Here is a 14,349-nt window from a genome sequence, read left to right on the forward strand (position 1 = left end):
TCTCTCTCTCTCTCTCTCTCTCTCTCTCTCTCTCTCTCTCTCTCTCTCTCTATTTCTCTCTGCTGCCACCTATCTGTCCAGGCTGCATCATTCCTTAACCTAACTCTTGGGTCACCTACCTGCTCTCATGGTCCCTGGACTGCTGTTCCTAGCCCAATCTCGATGTCTTTTTTGGTGTCCATGATGTCACTTTGAACTTTTCAGTGACTTCTCACAATAAATGGAACAATATTCAGATTAATTTCTCACAGTGCTATATATATAGCAAGCAAATTTCCCAAAAACTAGTGTCCTGAAATAAGCAGTTTTATCAGCTGCCATTTTGGGAAGTCAGAAGTGTAAAACGGGCCTTGCAGATATCAAATGAAGCTTTTAGCAGAAAGGCTGTCTGGAGGCTCCAGGGGAAATGCTCCAGCTCCCAAGAGGTGCTCACATCCTTGGCTCATAGCTTTCTCGTCTCTGTCCATGAGCAGCAATGTAGCACATTCAGGGGTCTCTGTTTCTCTCGACTCCCTCTTGGTGCTGTGGCCGAACTGCCTCCAGTGACTAGCTGTCCAGCGCCCTTCCTCCTTTAGAAGCACTGTTGGGATTACCTGCTCCATCTCAATAACCCAGGATAATTTTCTTACCTCAGATCCTTAACTTGGTCCCAGCTGCAAGCCCCTCTGTTGTCATGGAAGCTAGCAAGCACATCTGGTTTCTAGGGGTTGGACTCTATCCGGACATTCTTGAGGAGCCGTTACAGTGGTCAAACTGCTTGCCTTCCTCCAAGGCCTGCGTGCCCTTCTAGTCTCTCCTCCCCTCTCACCCTGACCCAAGTCTCTGGTTCCTGAGAACAATGGGTCCCTGCTCTCATGGGGCCTTGTGCATGTCGTTCTTCAACCTGTAATGCCCCTACCTGGTGTTGAGGGTCTCAGCCAGGCTGTTTCCTCCGCTTACCATCTAAACCACAACAGTTATTCTGACAAGCTCCTCTACTCTCTGCAGCTTTTAAATTTCTATGTCAACTGGTTTAACATCTGTGTTACAAACACAAGGACCAAAGGTGTAGTGTCCTGCTTTTCTTTCCCTCAATAAATGTTTGCTGATGAGTGATGCCCTGTTAGCAAGCATGTGCATATAAACAAGTCAGATTTCTTTTTCAAAGAGAGGAAAGTTCTGTGACTCGATAGGGTATCTTAGAGAAATGGTGTGGAGACTCACGCAATAACGGCAGCCCTCCCACTTGGTCACTGCGAATCTGTGCTCCCGAAATGGTCACCCACAGGCTCATCATGCACTGGTGTGTGGACTTCCAGTCTGTAATTTGCTACTTGCCTTTGGTAGATTGCTGGACTAACGACAAGTAAGTGCATTGAGTGGATGGGAGGAGTCGGCTACACCAAAGATTACCCTGTGGAGAAATACTTCCGAGATGCAAAGATTGGTAAGTAGACTTTTGATGGTTTTGTTTTTTTGGTGTTGTTTTGTTTGTTTGTTTGGTTGTTTTTTTGTTTTTTGTTTTTGTCACTGTTGGTGTTTGGGCTATAGTCAATTTTGTATTACTAGTACTTAGGTAAAAGCATTTTTAATCTCCTTGGTATATTTATTGACTTTTTGCGTGGCTGGATTTCTTCCTTCTTCATCCTATCAGAAAAAAAATGAATTTCTATTTCTAAAAACATCGAATTGACTCTCAAATTGCCCCAGTGGACCTTTTAAGAAATCTGTGACCAAGTCCATTGTTTTTGTTTTTCTATTGCTAAAACTGTCAGTATTTGCCGTTCCTGTGGTCTGATAGTGTTCTTTGAAGTATGCTTCTGGTTTCAGAAGGCAGCTGCCTCATCATTCCCGAGTGCTCCAGTGCTCTGCCAGCAGGGAGGAGAGTAAACAGCAGTTCTGAAAGCTGCTAGGTCCTGAGAAACAGCTGGGCATATCCCCTGATGCTCTGAGAACTAAATCCTCAGCTGTTCAAAGCTGATTCTAGTCCTCTACAGATCAAATGGAAAATTGTTACCTTAGTCAGAATTACTTTGGACACTGAATCCTGTTACTTACGGCACATGCAGGGCTGGTATCTTTAGCACTCATGTCTTTTAAGGGTCTTTTCAGTTGTGGGTGAATTCCTAATTGTCCTTTTTTCTCCCCTTTGTTTAAGGTACAATATATGAAGGAACCTCCAACATCCAGCTGAACACCATTGCAAAACACATTGATGCAGAATACTGACGCCTGTAGGACCAGGCCCCTCTCTGGTGTCAATGACACCATTTCCAGCTGTTGTGCCTTATCCAGCAGAGCCTGCAGTGTTTTATATGAAGCCCCTTGTCCTGGTTTCCAGGCCTGGCTTTTGTTCCGTTCTCTTTCCAGTCTACTCTCAAACTATCTCTAAGCTTCTGCACACATTTCTACTTCTCCTTCTCGTTTCTGAGTACACAGAAGTTTCACTGTACCAGCATCTGCAAAGATGAACACATTTCAAGTATTGCTGACAGAAATGGTCACTTTATATTCCTACCAAATCTCTGTGCTGCGGCATGAGCCAGAGGAGCATCTGTTACAGTGAGCAGTTTTTACTTGATACTGTGTAGATTCAGTGGTAAGTTGCCAAACAAGATAGAAACTGATAAAATTTATTTGGGAAATCAAGAACTCCCAATTCTAATATCAAAGAAAGATTAGAAAATAAAAATGTAACTTGTAGGCCATATAGTTGACGACGACAACAAAAGCCCAAAATATTATTTTAACCAATAAAAGTAGTATGTTTGGCTGCTATAATTGATCTATATAAAATATGCATTACATGATGCCTTTGACAGGTCATTTAGAAACATGTGTCTGTATTAGTTTTCATCTATAAAGTTTAAATAATTTGGCTTAATCATATGAAAATATTCAGTTATAATATTCATTGGATCATCAATATAATTTTCAATAGCATGATTTATTTCTGTCTTTTAATTTTCCCCTCAACTTTGGTTATTGGACTTTATCCTAAATAGTAACTAATTGAGAAATTAGATTTTTTGTTTTAGTGATTGTCAAGAGAAATATTTTACCCCCAAAAGGAAATAATATCACAGTCTCATAAGGAATGGAGAACAGGAGGCTAGATAGTCTGAAAAGTCACATTCAGTATAAATGTACATAGTCATTTATATAGTATATTAAATAATTTTATATTTGTGAAGATCGAGATCTATATTTTACAGTGCAAATGACAAACAGGCAGTGTCTAATCAAATAACCAGCTGGTGAAGCCATCGATGGGTGCCAGGAATTTTTAGTTAGGAGAAGACCCTCTAGCTGCAGATCCTGAGTCCTCTGGAGAGAGAAGTGGAAGTGGGTGAGTTTCACATTTCCTGAGGAAGCACCACAGGTTAGATGTGGGAAATGCCCCAAGGCTCCTGCAGGCGCTGAAAACAATGCCTACTGCTAAACAGAAAGTGTTCCAGTGCTTTTGCCCAAGGAAAATGTTTATTAAGAAAACCTAACGTTTTCTAAGTAATTTTGCTTTGCACAGTCATGTTTATTGAGCTAAATTAATTTCCACAGTGCAAATCATAGTTAAATATGCAAGGTTGTATAAATACAGTTGAGATAGGAATTCCATTAAAACATTAAGAAGAAACGGGACAAACTTAGACCTTGAATCCAAAAAGATAAAGTCTACTTGACTTTCAAATGGGGAAATGATGAAAGCCCCTAGGCTAGTCTTTCAGAACAGAAAGATTGGTCTGATAAGAAAAGCAAGGGATGGATCCAGTGCCCTGACAGGGCTCAGGCATCTTTAATTTTTGTGATTATGTGGACTTACAGATAATGCAATGGGAGTCAGTATGGGTAAACAGAGTCGTGCCTTCTCTAGAATGAGAAACACATGGGCGTGTGATAAACACCATGTTCCAACTCCCAGTACCAGAAACACTCAATTTACATATCTAGACTTTAAATGTGTCCATGAAGTTCTAATTTTGTATATATCGTTTACACATGTTCACAAAGAATAGTTAATATGCATTAGCAATTAGTATAATTAACATACGAACTTGCCTTCCTCTGTTACTTGTATTGTTTCGCCAAAGAGCATGTCTTGGGGTCTACTCATATTTCTTCTGTTATGATTTTTCTTCTGATTTCCCTGGCTTTGTAAATCTGTCATGAAACTATGTACTTTGAGTTTGTATCTGCTAGGGAACCTAAAGCTGTTTTTTAATGTAAGGATCACATGGACACAGGAGATAAAGACCCGACCTGGTGTGTACAGGTGGAACTGTTTTCCGAGTTTGCATTGTTAGCCATTTCACTTTACCACAGATAACTGCAGTTCAAACACCCTGTAATTAGCACTTGGCTTTTTATCATGGCCTCCTGGGGATAGCTCTTGGTGACCATCCCCTTAAAAGGTCTTCCAGTTCAAGAGTCAAACATGGCTTTTTGTACATAGTCTGTTTGTACCAAACCCAGGAGGTAACAGTTTGGCGTTTCCTTGTGTCCACTTAGCCACATGGCTCAGGTCTTCCTCACTGTCTCCCAAACCCACATAACCACATTTATTTACTTAACTTTGCAGGCTTTGTTCTTAGCTTGAACAGATTTGAACCTCTTCTGCGAAGAATGATTAGGTAAGGAAGGACAGTTAGTAGTGGCATTTTACAGGGAAGTCTCTGAAGAGGAACCGCCTCAGTGACTCGTAGGAGAGCCTTCAGCAGGTTCCCCTCAAATCCTGCCATGGTCATCAACCAACACACACACACTATTTAAAGTCTCTATGCTCCGGTCTCTTTATCAGTATAGGATACATGAGCAGCCCCTCACGGATTGCTGTTAGCAGGTGTCGAGGCTAGATGGAGCTGGGCACGGGCATGGTGACGCATGCCTTTCATCCCAACATTCGGGAGACAGAGTTCTCGAGGCCAGCCTGGTCGACATAAGTGAATTCTAGGACAGCCAGAGCCACATAGTATGACCCTGTCTTCAAAAACAACAACAAAAAACGAACAAACAAAAGGCTGTAGAGTGGCAGTTGGGATGTGCTTGCTAGTATTTCAAAGAACTTCTCCTCCTTCATAGGACTGAAATTGGCACTCTTCTGCTTAATTTTTTTGTGAATACTGTTGCAACTTCCTTAAAAACAAAATCATGGTAGGCCTGAGGATGTAGCTCAGTGGTAGAATGTTTGGTATATGCAAGGCTCTGGACTCCATCCCAAGCACTGTGGGGGAAAAAGGAGGAGGGAAAACATGGTAAATGGAAAAAACATAATAAGACGGGAATAATAGCACACAAGGGCCTATTTATAGATGCAAGTGGGTTGAACTTACTTATTAAAAGGTGTTCAGATAGCCTGTTGTAGTGGTACACACCTTTCTTGGGAGATCAAGGCTAGTCTGGTCTAGAGAGCGAGTTCCAGGACAGTCAGAGCTACACAGAGAAATCTTGTCTTGGGAAAAATAAAAGAGGTGTTTAGATGAGCAAACCACAGAGATGGGTTAGTAGTTAAGAGCGTTTGTTGTTCTTTCAGAGGACCCAGGTTTGGTTTCCAGCATCCATGTGGCAGCTCACAATCACTTGTAACACCAGCTCCAGGAGATCCAATGCTCTCGCATCTACCTTCCACAGACCTCAGACACATATCTGCAAGCAAAGCTCATGCACATAATAATAAATAAATCTTCTTAACCATATTCAGATGAAGTAAAGGAAAATTTTAAATCCTAGCTACATGGAATTAGAAATGCCTAAAACAAGAAAAGCAAGTTAGAATATATGGAAAAAGACTGCAAATGCTATAAAAACAAAAATAATAACAGTTAATATCAAACAAAACTGAGTTAAAGACAAAACTAATTTTAAAGAATATCTCCTATGTTTACCAAGAAGATCCAACAGCCATGAGCTTTATTGTCCCTAAAATCATAACTGGGAACTATACAAAGCAAAAACAAATAGAAATAAATATGAATAACTGACAAAGCTGGAATCATGGGCATGACTTAGAAAGCAATAAGTGGGAGCTGGGATGCAAACCTGTAATCCCAGCACTAGAAAGGCTGAGGCAGGAGGATTGCCGTGAGTATGAGGCCAGGTAAAGCTACATACAAGAGTGAAGGGGAGGGACAGACGGAAAAAAAAAAAATTCCCAAAAGTCTCTAGTCTGAGAACCCAGGTGCCTGGTTTAAATTGAGTGAGTGAGATATGTTATTGGTTGGTTTTGTTTGTTTGTTTTGTTTTGTTTTACTCTTTATTCTTTTGGGGGGCCCACCACCCAGCTCCCAAGTAAATCACAGACAGGCTTACTCTTTCTTATGAATGCCCAGCCTTAGCTTGGCTTATTTCTAGCCAGCTTTTCTTAAATTATCCCAACTACCTTTTGCCTCTGGGCTCTTAGCTTTCTCTATTTCTGTATACCTTTCTTTCTCCATGGCTGACTGGGTGACTGAGTGGCTGACCCCTGTGTCCTCCTCTCCCTTTTCTCTGTCTTGCTCCTCCCCTCACGTTCTTTTCTTTCTATTTATCCTCTCTGCCTGCCAGCCCCACCTGTCCTTTCTCCTGCCTCGCTATTGGCCGTTCAGTTCTTTATTAGACCAATCAGGTGTTTGAGACAGGCAAAGTAACACAACTTCACAGAGTTAAACAAATGCAACATAAAAGAATGCAACTCGTCTTTGCATCATTGAACAAATGGTCCACAGCATAAACAAGAGTAACACATCTTAAAATAATATTCCACAACAGAGATATGACTTGGGCCAAATCAATGCACCTCCTGTTTACACTGCCTATTTTCGTCACAACCTATAAGTTAATAGGTTTCTTTGTTGCAAATGAATATTAAAATGCACAACATATCCTCAAATAAAAATAGGTTTCTGTGTTTAAAACAGTATGTAAGTATACACAATATCCTTAACATTGACTCTTGCTACAAAGTCTAAAATAGTGCCCTTTAGGGGAGAGTTAGCCAACCCTTTCATTGGATAAATGCCTCTATGTTGGATTTCTCTGAAAAGGTTAGTCAGATTGTCTGGGTAGAATACCAAACCAAAAAAAAAAACAAAACAAAACAAAACAAAACCCTACCCCTGGAGGCTGGGCTGTATTCACTCTTGGATTTATTTGTAATGCTACTGGCTCCCTCCTTTAATCTACAAATATGTTCTTATCTCCCCATCCTTAGAAACTGAATTTCCCAGCTTAGCGTGGTGAGACATGACCTTAGTCCTAGCACTCAGGAGTCTGAGACAGGAGTATTGTGAATTTGAATGCAGGCTGACCTCAGCCCTGTTTCATAAAGCTAACTCACTAAATTCCCATGAGCCACCGCTCTGCAGGCCTGGAAATGGACCATGGTTGCCATGGTAGATCCTCATCCTTATAGCCTGCTCCTTATTCCTTAATCCCTGCCTGTCTGCTTTCACTTTTATAGGTGGGTTTAAACTCAAAAGTCCTCCTTTTCCCCTCAATTGGTAGCTCGCTCTATCAATCCCAACTACTGTGGTTTTAGATGGCTTTCTCTGAAGCCTCGCTCTGTGCCTGAGACCTCTTGACTGGCTTCTCCTCCCGTAAATGACCACTTTTATCCTGATGCTGTCCTTGTGGCCCATTTTTCTCTGTGCTTTAGAGCAGTGACAAGTGTCTTAGAAGCGCAGGCCGTGGAATGGGACTCCCAGTCTCTCCTGATCACCCTGCAGGAGGTCCAGCGGGCTTTGGAAATTTGAGTGGAAGTGCAGGAGGAGGCTCGAGGTGGAAGACCTGGTAGTCTATCCGCGGTACAGTGGAGAGTCCCACGAAGCCTTTAGCAAGAGTGGAAGGACCAAGAATGCTTCTATTAAAAGGCTCATTCCAAGTCAGATGGAGGTGGCTCACACCTTTAATCCCAGCACTTGGGAGGCAAAGCTAGGTGGAGCTCTGTGAGTTCGAGGCCAGCCTGGTCAACAAGAGCTAGTTCCAGGGCAGGCTCCAAAGCCACAGAGAAACCCTGTCTCGGAAAACAAACAGAAAAGAAAACTCATTCTAGAGCCATGAGTCCCCTGGTTGGCCTAGAGCCTGGGAATCTGTCTGCTTTGAAGCCTCCCTGGGAACCCCGCCACACTAACGCCTGAGAAGCGTTCTCAAATCCCAAAGACACCTTTTCCCTTTCTGTCCCACTGTCATCCAGCAAGGCTCACTCAGTAAGTCCTAGGGCTTCCTGAAACCAGGCCTGCCTAAGGAAAAGAAAGGGGAGCAGGGATGTACCTTCTCTACATTCTTCACGGATGCCTCACTTCTGCCCCAAGGGAAGCCGAACACCTACCGCTTTCCTAGGTCTGTGCAACCAATCAGGTCATCCACTCACCATGCTCCTATCCCCAGATGGGAGGCTCCGTGGACTTGCTGGCCGGACGCTCCCCTCTTATCAAGAGAACCGTGAGGAAGGGGCTGCTAGGATGTGTCGCCACGCTTCAGGTTTTAAAATCCAGCTATTTCTCTTAGAGACGTTTCCCCCTTTGGAGATGCAAACTAACGATAAAGTAGCGGCAGATGCTAGGGGCTTTTGCTAGGAGTCACGGCATTCATCCAGCCTAGTGTTCAGCCCAGTGTAATCAATCTCCAACTCCTTTATGGAGCAATACTCTTATCTTTCCCGGCCAATGGCTTTCCCTAAGTGCACAAAAGCTAAAAATATGCTTATTGATGGATAATGCTCATTTCCAAATGTGTTTTATAATACCTTCGCTTGCCCGGTGGGCAGGAAGTCCTGGGAATTGCTCAGGTTGAAGTGTATTAATGTAAAAGGTGGCCAGATATAGCCAGGTGTATCGGCGCATGCCTGAAATCCCCCTGGGAAGGAAAAGGTGGGAAGATTATAGGCCAGCCTGAAGTGCGAAGCAAGTTCCAAGGCAGTCTGAGTTCATAGAACCTGAAGAAAAAGAAAAGGGGAAAAGGTTTAAAAAGAAAAAAAGGTGTGAGCTTTATGTTTTGAACGCTATGTTAAAAGGACTTGGATTGTTAGCTTCTTTGTTCTCAGAAGTCACTTTAGTGTGGGCCTGGTGTGTCTGGGCTAGCACACTTCCTGACTCAGTTGACCCTCGGTTAAGGGATGTTTATCTTGTTCCAGTTGATTCTTCTTTTCCTTTTTTTCATTTTAGTATGGAATTTCTACTGGGCCTCAGGAGTCAGAACAATCTCCAGAAGGACAAACATTTCAGAACAAACTGGCCCCAGCATCTCTGGCTAGTAGGATAGGGGATGAAGAAGCCGAGTCTGAATGAACTCCCGCAGCATCCTGCTGCTCCCTTCCAGGAAAGCCTTGCACATTCTAGGCAAAGGGCAGAACATCCTGCTGGCATTCCGAATGGCTCTTGACAGGCAAGCCCTCCTGCTTCCTTGTTCACGTCCAGCGGGGTTCAGCAGGAGCAGGCAGGGCACTTGTGTTCAGGGTTAATTGTTTTCTTGCTTTGAGGCTTTTATGTCATTTCTCGAGATCCACCTCTCGCTCCTCAGCCATTGTCCTATTCACTTGGCTTCTAAAAAATTTTGGTGTCCAATTCCTGCAACATCTTAGGACCTCAGTTAGGGTCACCTGGTCATTTCCGCAGAGGATGCCAGAGGCCTCCACTCTCTCTGCAGGTCCCCTCTGAGGGTTTGCGCTCTGGACTAGAGCTAGCGAATGACTTATAAGCCCTATCAGTGGGCTTGTTCTTTCTAGCTTTTGTATTCAGAGTTCGACTGCTACATTCTTTATTTGTAATAGAATCATTCCATGCGCCCGTGGTTCAGGAATTATTTTTAAATGTAATTTAAAATGTAGTTGGGGGCTGGAGCTGGACGCTCAGCAGTTACGAGCATCTGCCGCCCTAGCAGAGAACCAGGGTCTGGTTTCTAACACGTGCATCAGGGCAGCTTAACAGCCCCTCTAATACCAGCTCCAGAAAACCCCACGTCCTCTTCTGACCTCTTCGGGCCCCTGCATATATATGGTGCACTGTACATACACTCAAGCACAAATACACATCAAATTTTAAATAATAAAAAAGTGTTAGTTTTTCTAGAGCATTTAAAGTTATAAATTATTTACATAAAACTAAATCTTTACATGTCACTTTTGAAATTTTAACAAAATGTTGTCTTTTTATGATGAGAGAGAGAGAGACAGACAGAACCGTTCACAGACTTGGTATTCAGTGTCCATAAGTGAATGTACAGAATTCATTAGCACTAGGCCTCTACAGCTACTCAAATTTAAGAGAGAGTGATGCAAGCTATTAATACTGCAAGCCGTTGCTCAGCCCTCTTATGAAACTGCTCCAAAGCCATGCCAATTCCTGTAAGCCTCTGGGGCTGTCCAACAAACACAAAGAGTAGCCAGACTAGATCAGCTCAGCGCCAAGGGGAATAATCACTGATTACACAAGAATCTGTTACACTCTTGACATCCGAGAGGAAGGGCTCCACGGGTTTGTAATTCGTCTTCTAGCTGAGAAAAATCTCCCTATCCTCTGGTGTAGTCTCTCTGATCCCGACTTTTCCTGGTGTTCTCTGTGTTTGGATGCAGCCTCCTTTTGTGTCACTCTTTGGTGACAAGGCGGGAGGGGAGCTCTGGCGACTTGGAAGGTGTTAGTTGGGAAAATGATCATGACACAGGTCATGATGTGCTTGCATGATGCAGGGATGCCCAGTGAATAGAATTATTATGTGTTTGTTTCTGGTCTGAGGCAGCCTAAAACCTGAACTCTCTTCCACAGGTCTAAGGACAGTAATCACACTGAGAATATTTGAGTTAAACTTGGAAAAATGTGTATACGATTTATTCAGAAAAGATCTCAGATGGCTGTCAGATTCTTGGGACCAAACAAGTTCAAATTTTGTCTTTCAATTACTTTTTTAAAGTGGGACTAGAGAGGCAACCTGGAAAGACAAACATCACATCTTCTCTCTCATTGGAGGCTCCTAGCTCCGAATCTTCATATATGAATGTATAGCCTGTAGTAGCTACAGAAATCAGAAAAGTAAAATGGGACCATTGTCAGCATAGGAGGCTTGGAGAACAACAGAAAGGGGAAAGCAGGGAACAAGTGATCTGAGCAATGAAATAGGAAAAGGGAAGACTCCTTAGGGAGGGGAGGAGGGTAATAAAGAAGAAGGTGGAGGAGGGAAAAAGGGAATCACTCAATACAAGTGGTCTGAAGGAGTAGATGGGGAAAGAAGGGATTCCTTAGGGAAGGGTGGAAGATAGAAATAAAGGAGGGGTGGATGAAGGGACCACAAGGAACCATACTATTAATATTTACAGAAAACTCTATTACACATGACTCCATGTATAAATACACATATAATTTTAATGAACATTTCTCATCTTGGCTGATGGTGCTCCCTCCAAGAGCCCAAAACCACCTAACAAAAACCCCATTATCAGACACAAGAAGCCCTTCTTTGAGTTGTTGACCAGGGCTGTCCAAGAGATTCCCAAAACATACAGCCTATTCCTGTGGCCTTGGTTACCCTGCAGAGGTAAAAGGTAAATCCCTATTGCTGAAGACACCATGGATTTTAGGAACAGGCCCCAGAGATCCCTGAGCTGGAACTGATCTTAGTGCTCCCTCCCCTGAGGACTAGCTTTCACGGAACAAGAAAACATAATGCGAGTTTCCAAAGGTTTTTACACCTGTGAGCCACAACAACACCAGCATGGTATGATAACCCTAAGGATGCAGTAATGCCACACATGCTTTGGAGGTAACCAATGGCTCCCTCACTGGACTTTAAGACTCACTCAATAAGAGGGATACCATTCCTGGTACCGGAAACCCAGCTAACTACTCAGCGCTAGTGACAGTCATGGTTATTGGAAGGCAGTCTATGACCACTAATTTATTAAACCACCATTCTAACAACAGTCTCTAAACATTTGCCCTTATACCCGCAGATAAGTGTAGTCTTCGCCCCTCATCAAAGAAGCTTTGCAACAGACAGAGACACCTAGAGAAAACCCCAGCTGATAAAAGTGCAGAGCTGTGGAGCACAGGCCCAGTGGGTAGATCAACAAAACACTTCCACTCCTAAGACTTCGGGAACATTGCGGAAGAGGGGGTGGAAAGATGGTAGGAGCCAGAGAATCGAGGAATTTGCTCTCTCCATCAAAAGCTACACCCATAAAGCCTCATCAACATGGCAGCCCAAATGTAAGATAAAAGGACAACACCAGTGAAGACGCCAACCTGGACAGACACGATCCCATAAGGCCTCCACCCTCCACAAAACCAGAGGCGACTGGGGACAGCTGGGCACGGGAGAGGTGACTTTCGTTAGGGAAGAGCACACCAATTAGTTAGTTGTCCAGTACCAAACAACCCTTAAAACAGCATTATATGGACGGAGCAGGTTATATTCAGGAATATATATGTATATACATATGCATTGAATAATATTTTTAAAGGAAGCTATGAATTTGAAGAGATGGGGAAGGGTAGCTGGGAGAGTCTGGAAGGAGGAAAGTGTTCAAATTACAATCTCAATAAGAAAAAAAATGGGCCTGGAGAGATGACTTGGTTAAGAGCACTGGCTGTTATTTTGGGGATTTCAGTTCCCAGGCCCCACATGGAGGCTCACAATCATCTGTAACTCCAGTCCCAGACACCCTCTTCCCTCTTCCCTCCTCAGCTGGCATCAAGTGTGTGCATGATGCACAAACATACATGTAGGCAAAACATTCATATGCATAAAATAATTTTTTAAGTGCTCTGTCATGCGTTGTACTAGAAATCCTAGCTAATGCAGTCAGCTAAAAGGAAAGGTGCCCTGACTAGAAGCGAAGAAACAGATCTCTTTGTTTACAGATGATGTTATTGTAATTTTTGTAACATTTCCTCCTTGGAAGGAAGGAAGGTAGGACTCAGGAGGATCAGCAAATCCTAAATCTTAAATTCACAAGGACCCCCTCCAAAGCTTCTAAAAGCAGTAGACAAATAAGGAGAGACAGGGTCTCTTTGTTGGAGCTGTTGCCCAGGAAACTCTAGAGACTGAGCTTCTGAGAGTCCACTGTGTTGGGGGTGGAGTTTGTGGTTTGTGAGTGATGCAGCTGCCCCAAGAGTCTTCCGTATTCCTTTAAGTGGCCCCAGTGAACTCACTGACTCATCGAGATAGACTCTAGTAAACTCTTTTCTTTAGTCTGTTGCTGGGGTTCTGGTGTGAATAGGCATCTGTTCGTGTCTCCTCAGGAAAGGCCACACAGCGCAAGGCGTGTAGATTAAAGGAATTAATGACATGAACTCTCAGGAAGATGTGTGAAGTACGAGGATGCAGGAAACACAGCTGATGTGCGAAGGTCAGTCTCTTATAAACCACCCAGGAACAAGTGGGATTTGATATTAAAAAAAATAATAATAATTCTATTTATATTAATACCACTCAAAATGAAGCAGGTGCAAATCTAACAAAATATACACTAGATCTGGTTGAGAAAAACAGCAAAAAAATGATAAACAAAAAAAAAACCGTGAGTTAAGCAGAGATATATTGGATGTTCATGGAAACTCAGGCTTATCAAGAGATATTAGTTCTTCCCAAATTACTGTAACTATAAATTCAATACAAGCCATTTTTAATTGCCCAGAAAGCTATTTTTCAGATATTAACTAGTGAATCCTACAGTTTAAGTGAGAGAAGTAAAACAACTAGACTAAGCACAGCAGTATTGAAGGGACCGAATAATGCTGAAGAACGGACATTGCCCAACATCTGGACTCAACTATGATGCTACAGTGATCAGGATAGCACAGTATTGGTCAAAGAACAGGCACCTAGAACAAAATTCAGAGCCCAGAAACAGACACAAATAAGTGTAGAAAATGATCAATAGTGAAAGATCAAAGCCAGTAAAACATGTCAAAGACAGCCTTACCAGCTGGACTGGAGCAACCAGACATTCATGTGCATTAAAAAAACAAGGGGGCTGGAGAGGGGGCTTAGAGGTTAAGAGCAGTGACTGCTCTTCCAGAGGTTATGAGTTCAATTCCCAGCAACCACATGGTGGCTCACAACCATCTACAAAGAGATCTGATGCCCTCTTGTGGCGTGCAGGCAAACATATAGGCAGAACACTGTATATATGATAAATAAATAAATATTACCAAAAAAAACCCAATATATGCCAGGTGGTAGTTTGCTGTGGAACAGTCCTTCTGTACACTGTGAAAATGTGATGCTTTTTTTTTTAATTAAAAAAAAGCTGATTGATTAAGCCGGGCGGTGGTGGCGCACACCTTTAATCCCAGCACTCGGGAGGCAGAGGCAGGCTGGGTCTCTGTGAGTTCGAGACCAGCCTGGTCTACAAGAGCTAGTTCCAGGACAGGCTCCAAAACCACAGAGAAACCCTGTCTCGAAAAA

At 42.9% G+C, this 14,349-nt stretch overlaps 1 protein-coding gene across 1 annotated transcript in view; it reads left to right on the forward strand.

Moving 5' to 3' along the window:
- Window positions 1-4,255, forward strand: part of Acadsb (acyl-CoA dehydrogenase short/branched chain) — a 43,802-nt gene extending 39,547 nt beyond the window's left edge. Inside the window, exons 10-11 of the mRNA XM_005351387.2 lie at window positions 1,327-1,426; window positions 2,138-4,255. Of these exons, the coding sequence (XP_005351444.1) occupies window positions 1,327-1,426; window positions 2,138-2,208 (171 nt within the window). The 3' untranslated portion in view covers window positions 2,209-4,255. The remainder of the gene's footprint in view (window positions 1-1,326; window positions 1,427-2,137) is intronic.
- Window positions 4,256-14,349: the final 10,094 nt, after the last annotated feature.

The sequence above is a fragment of the Microtus ochrogaster genome, chromosome 8 (genome assembly GCF_000317375.1).
Source record: "Microtus ochrogaster isolate Prairie Vole_2 chromosome 8, MicOch1.0, whole genome shotgun sequence".
Lineage (NCBI taxonomy): Eukaryota > Metazoa > Chordata > Mammalia > Rodentia > Cricetidae > Microtus > Microtus ochrogaster.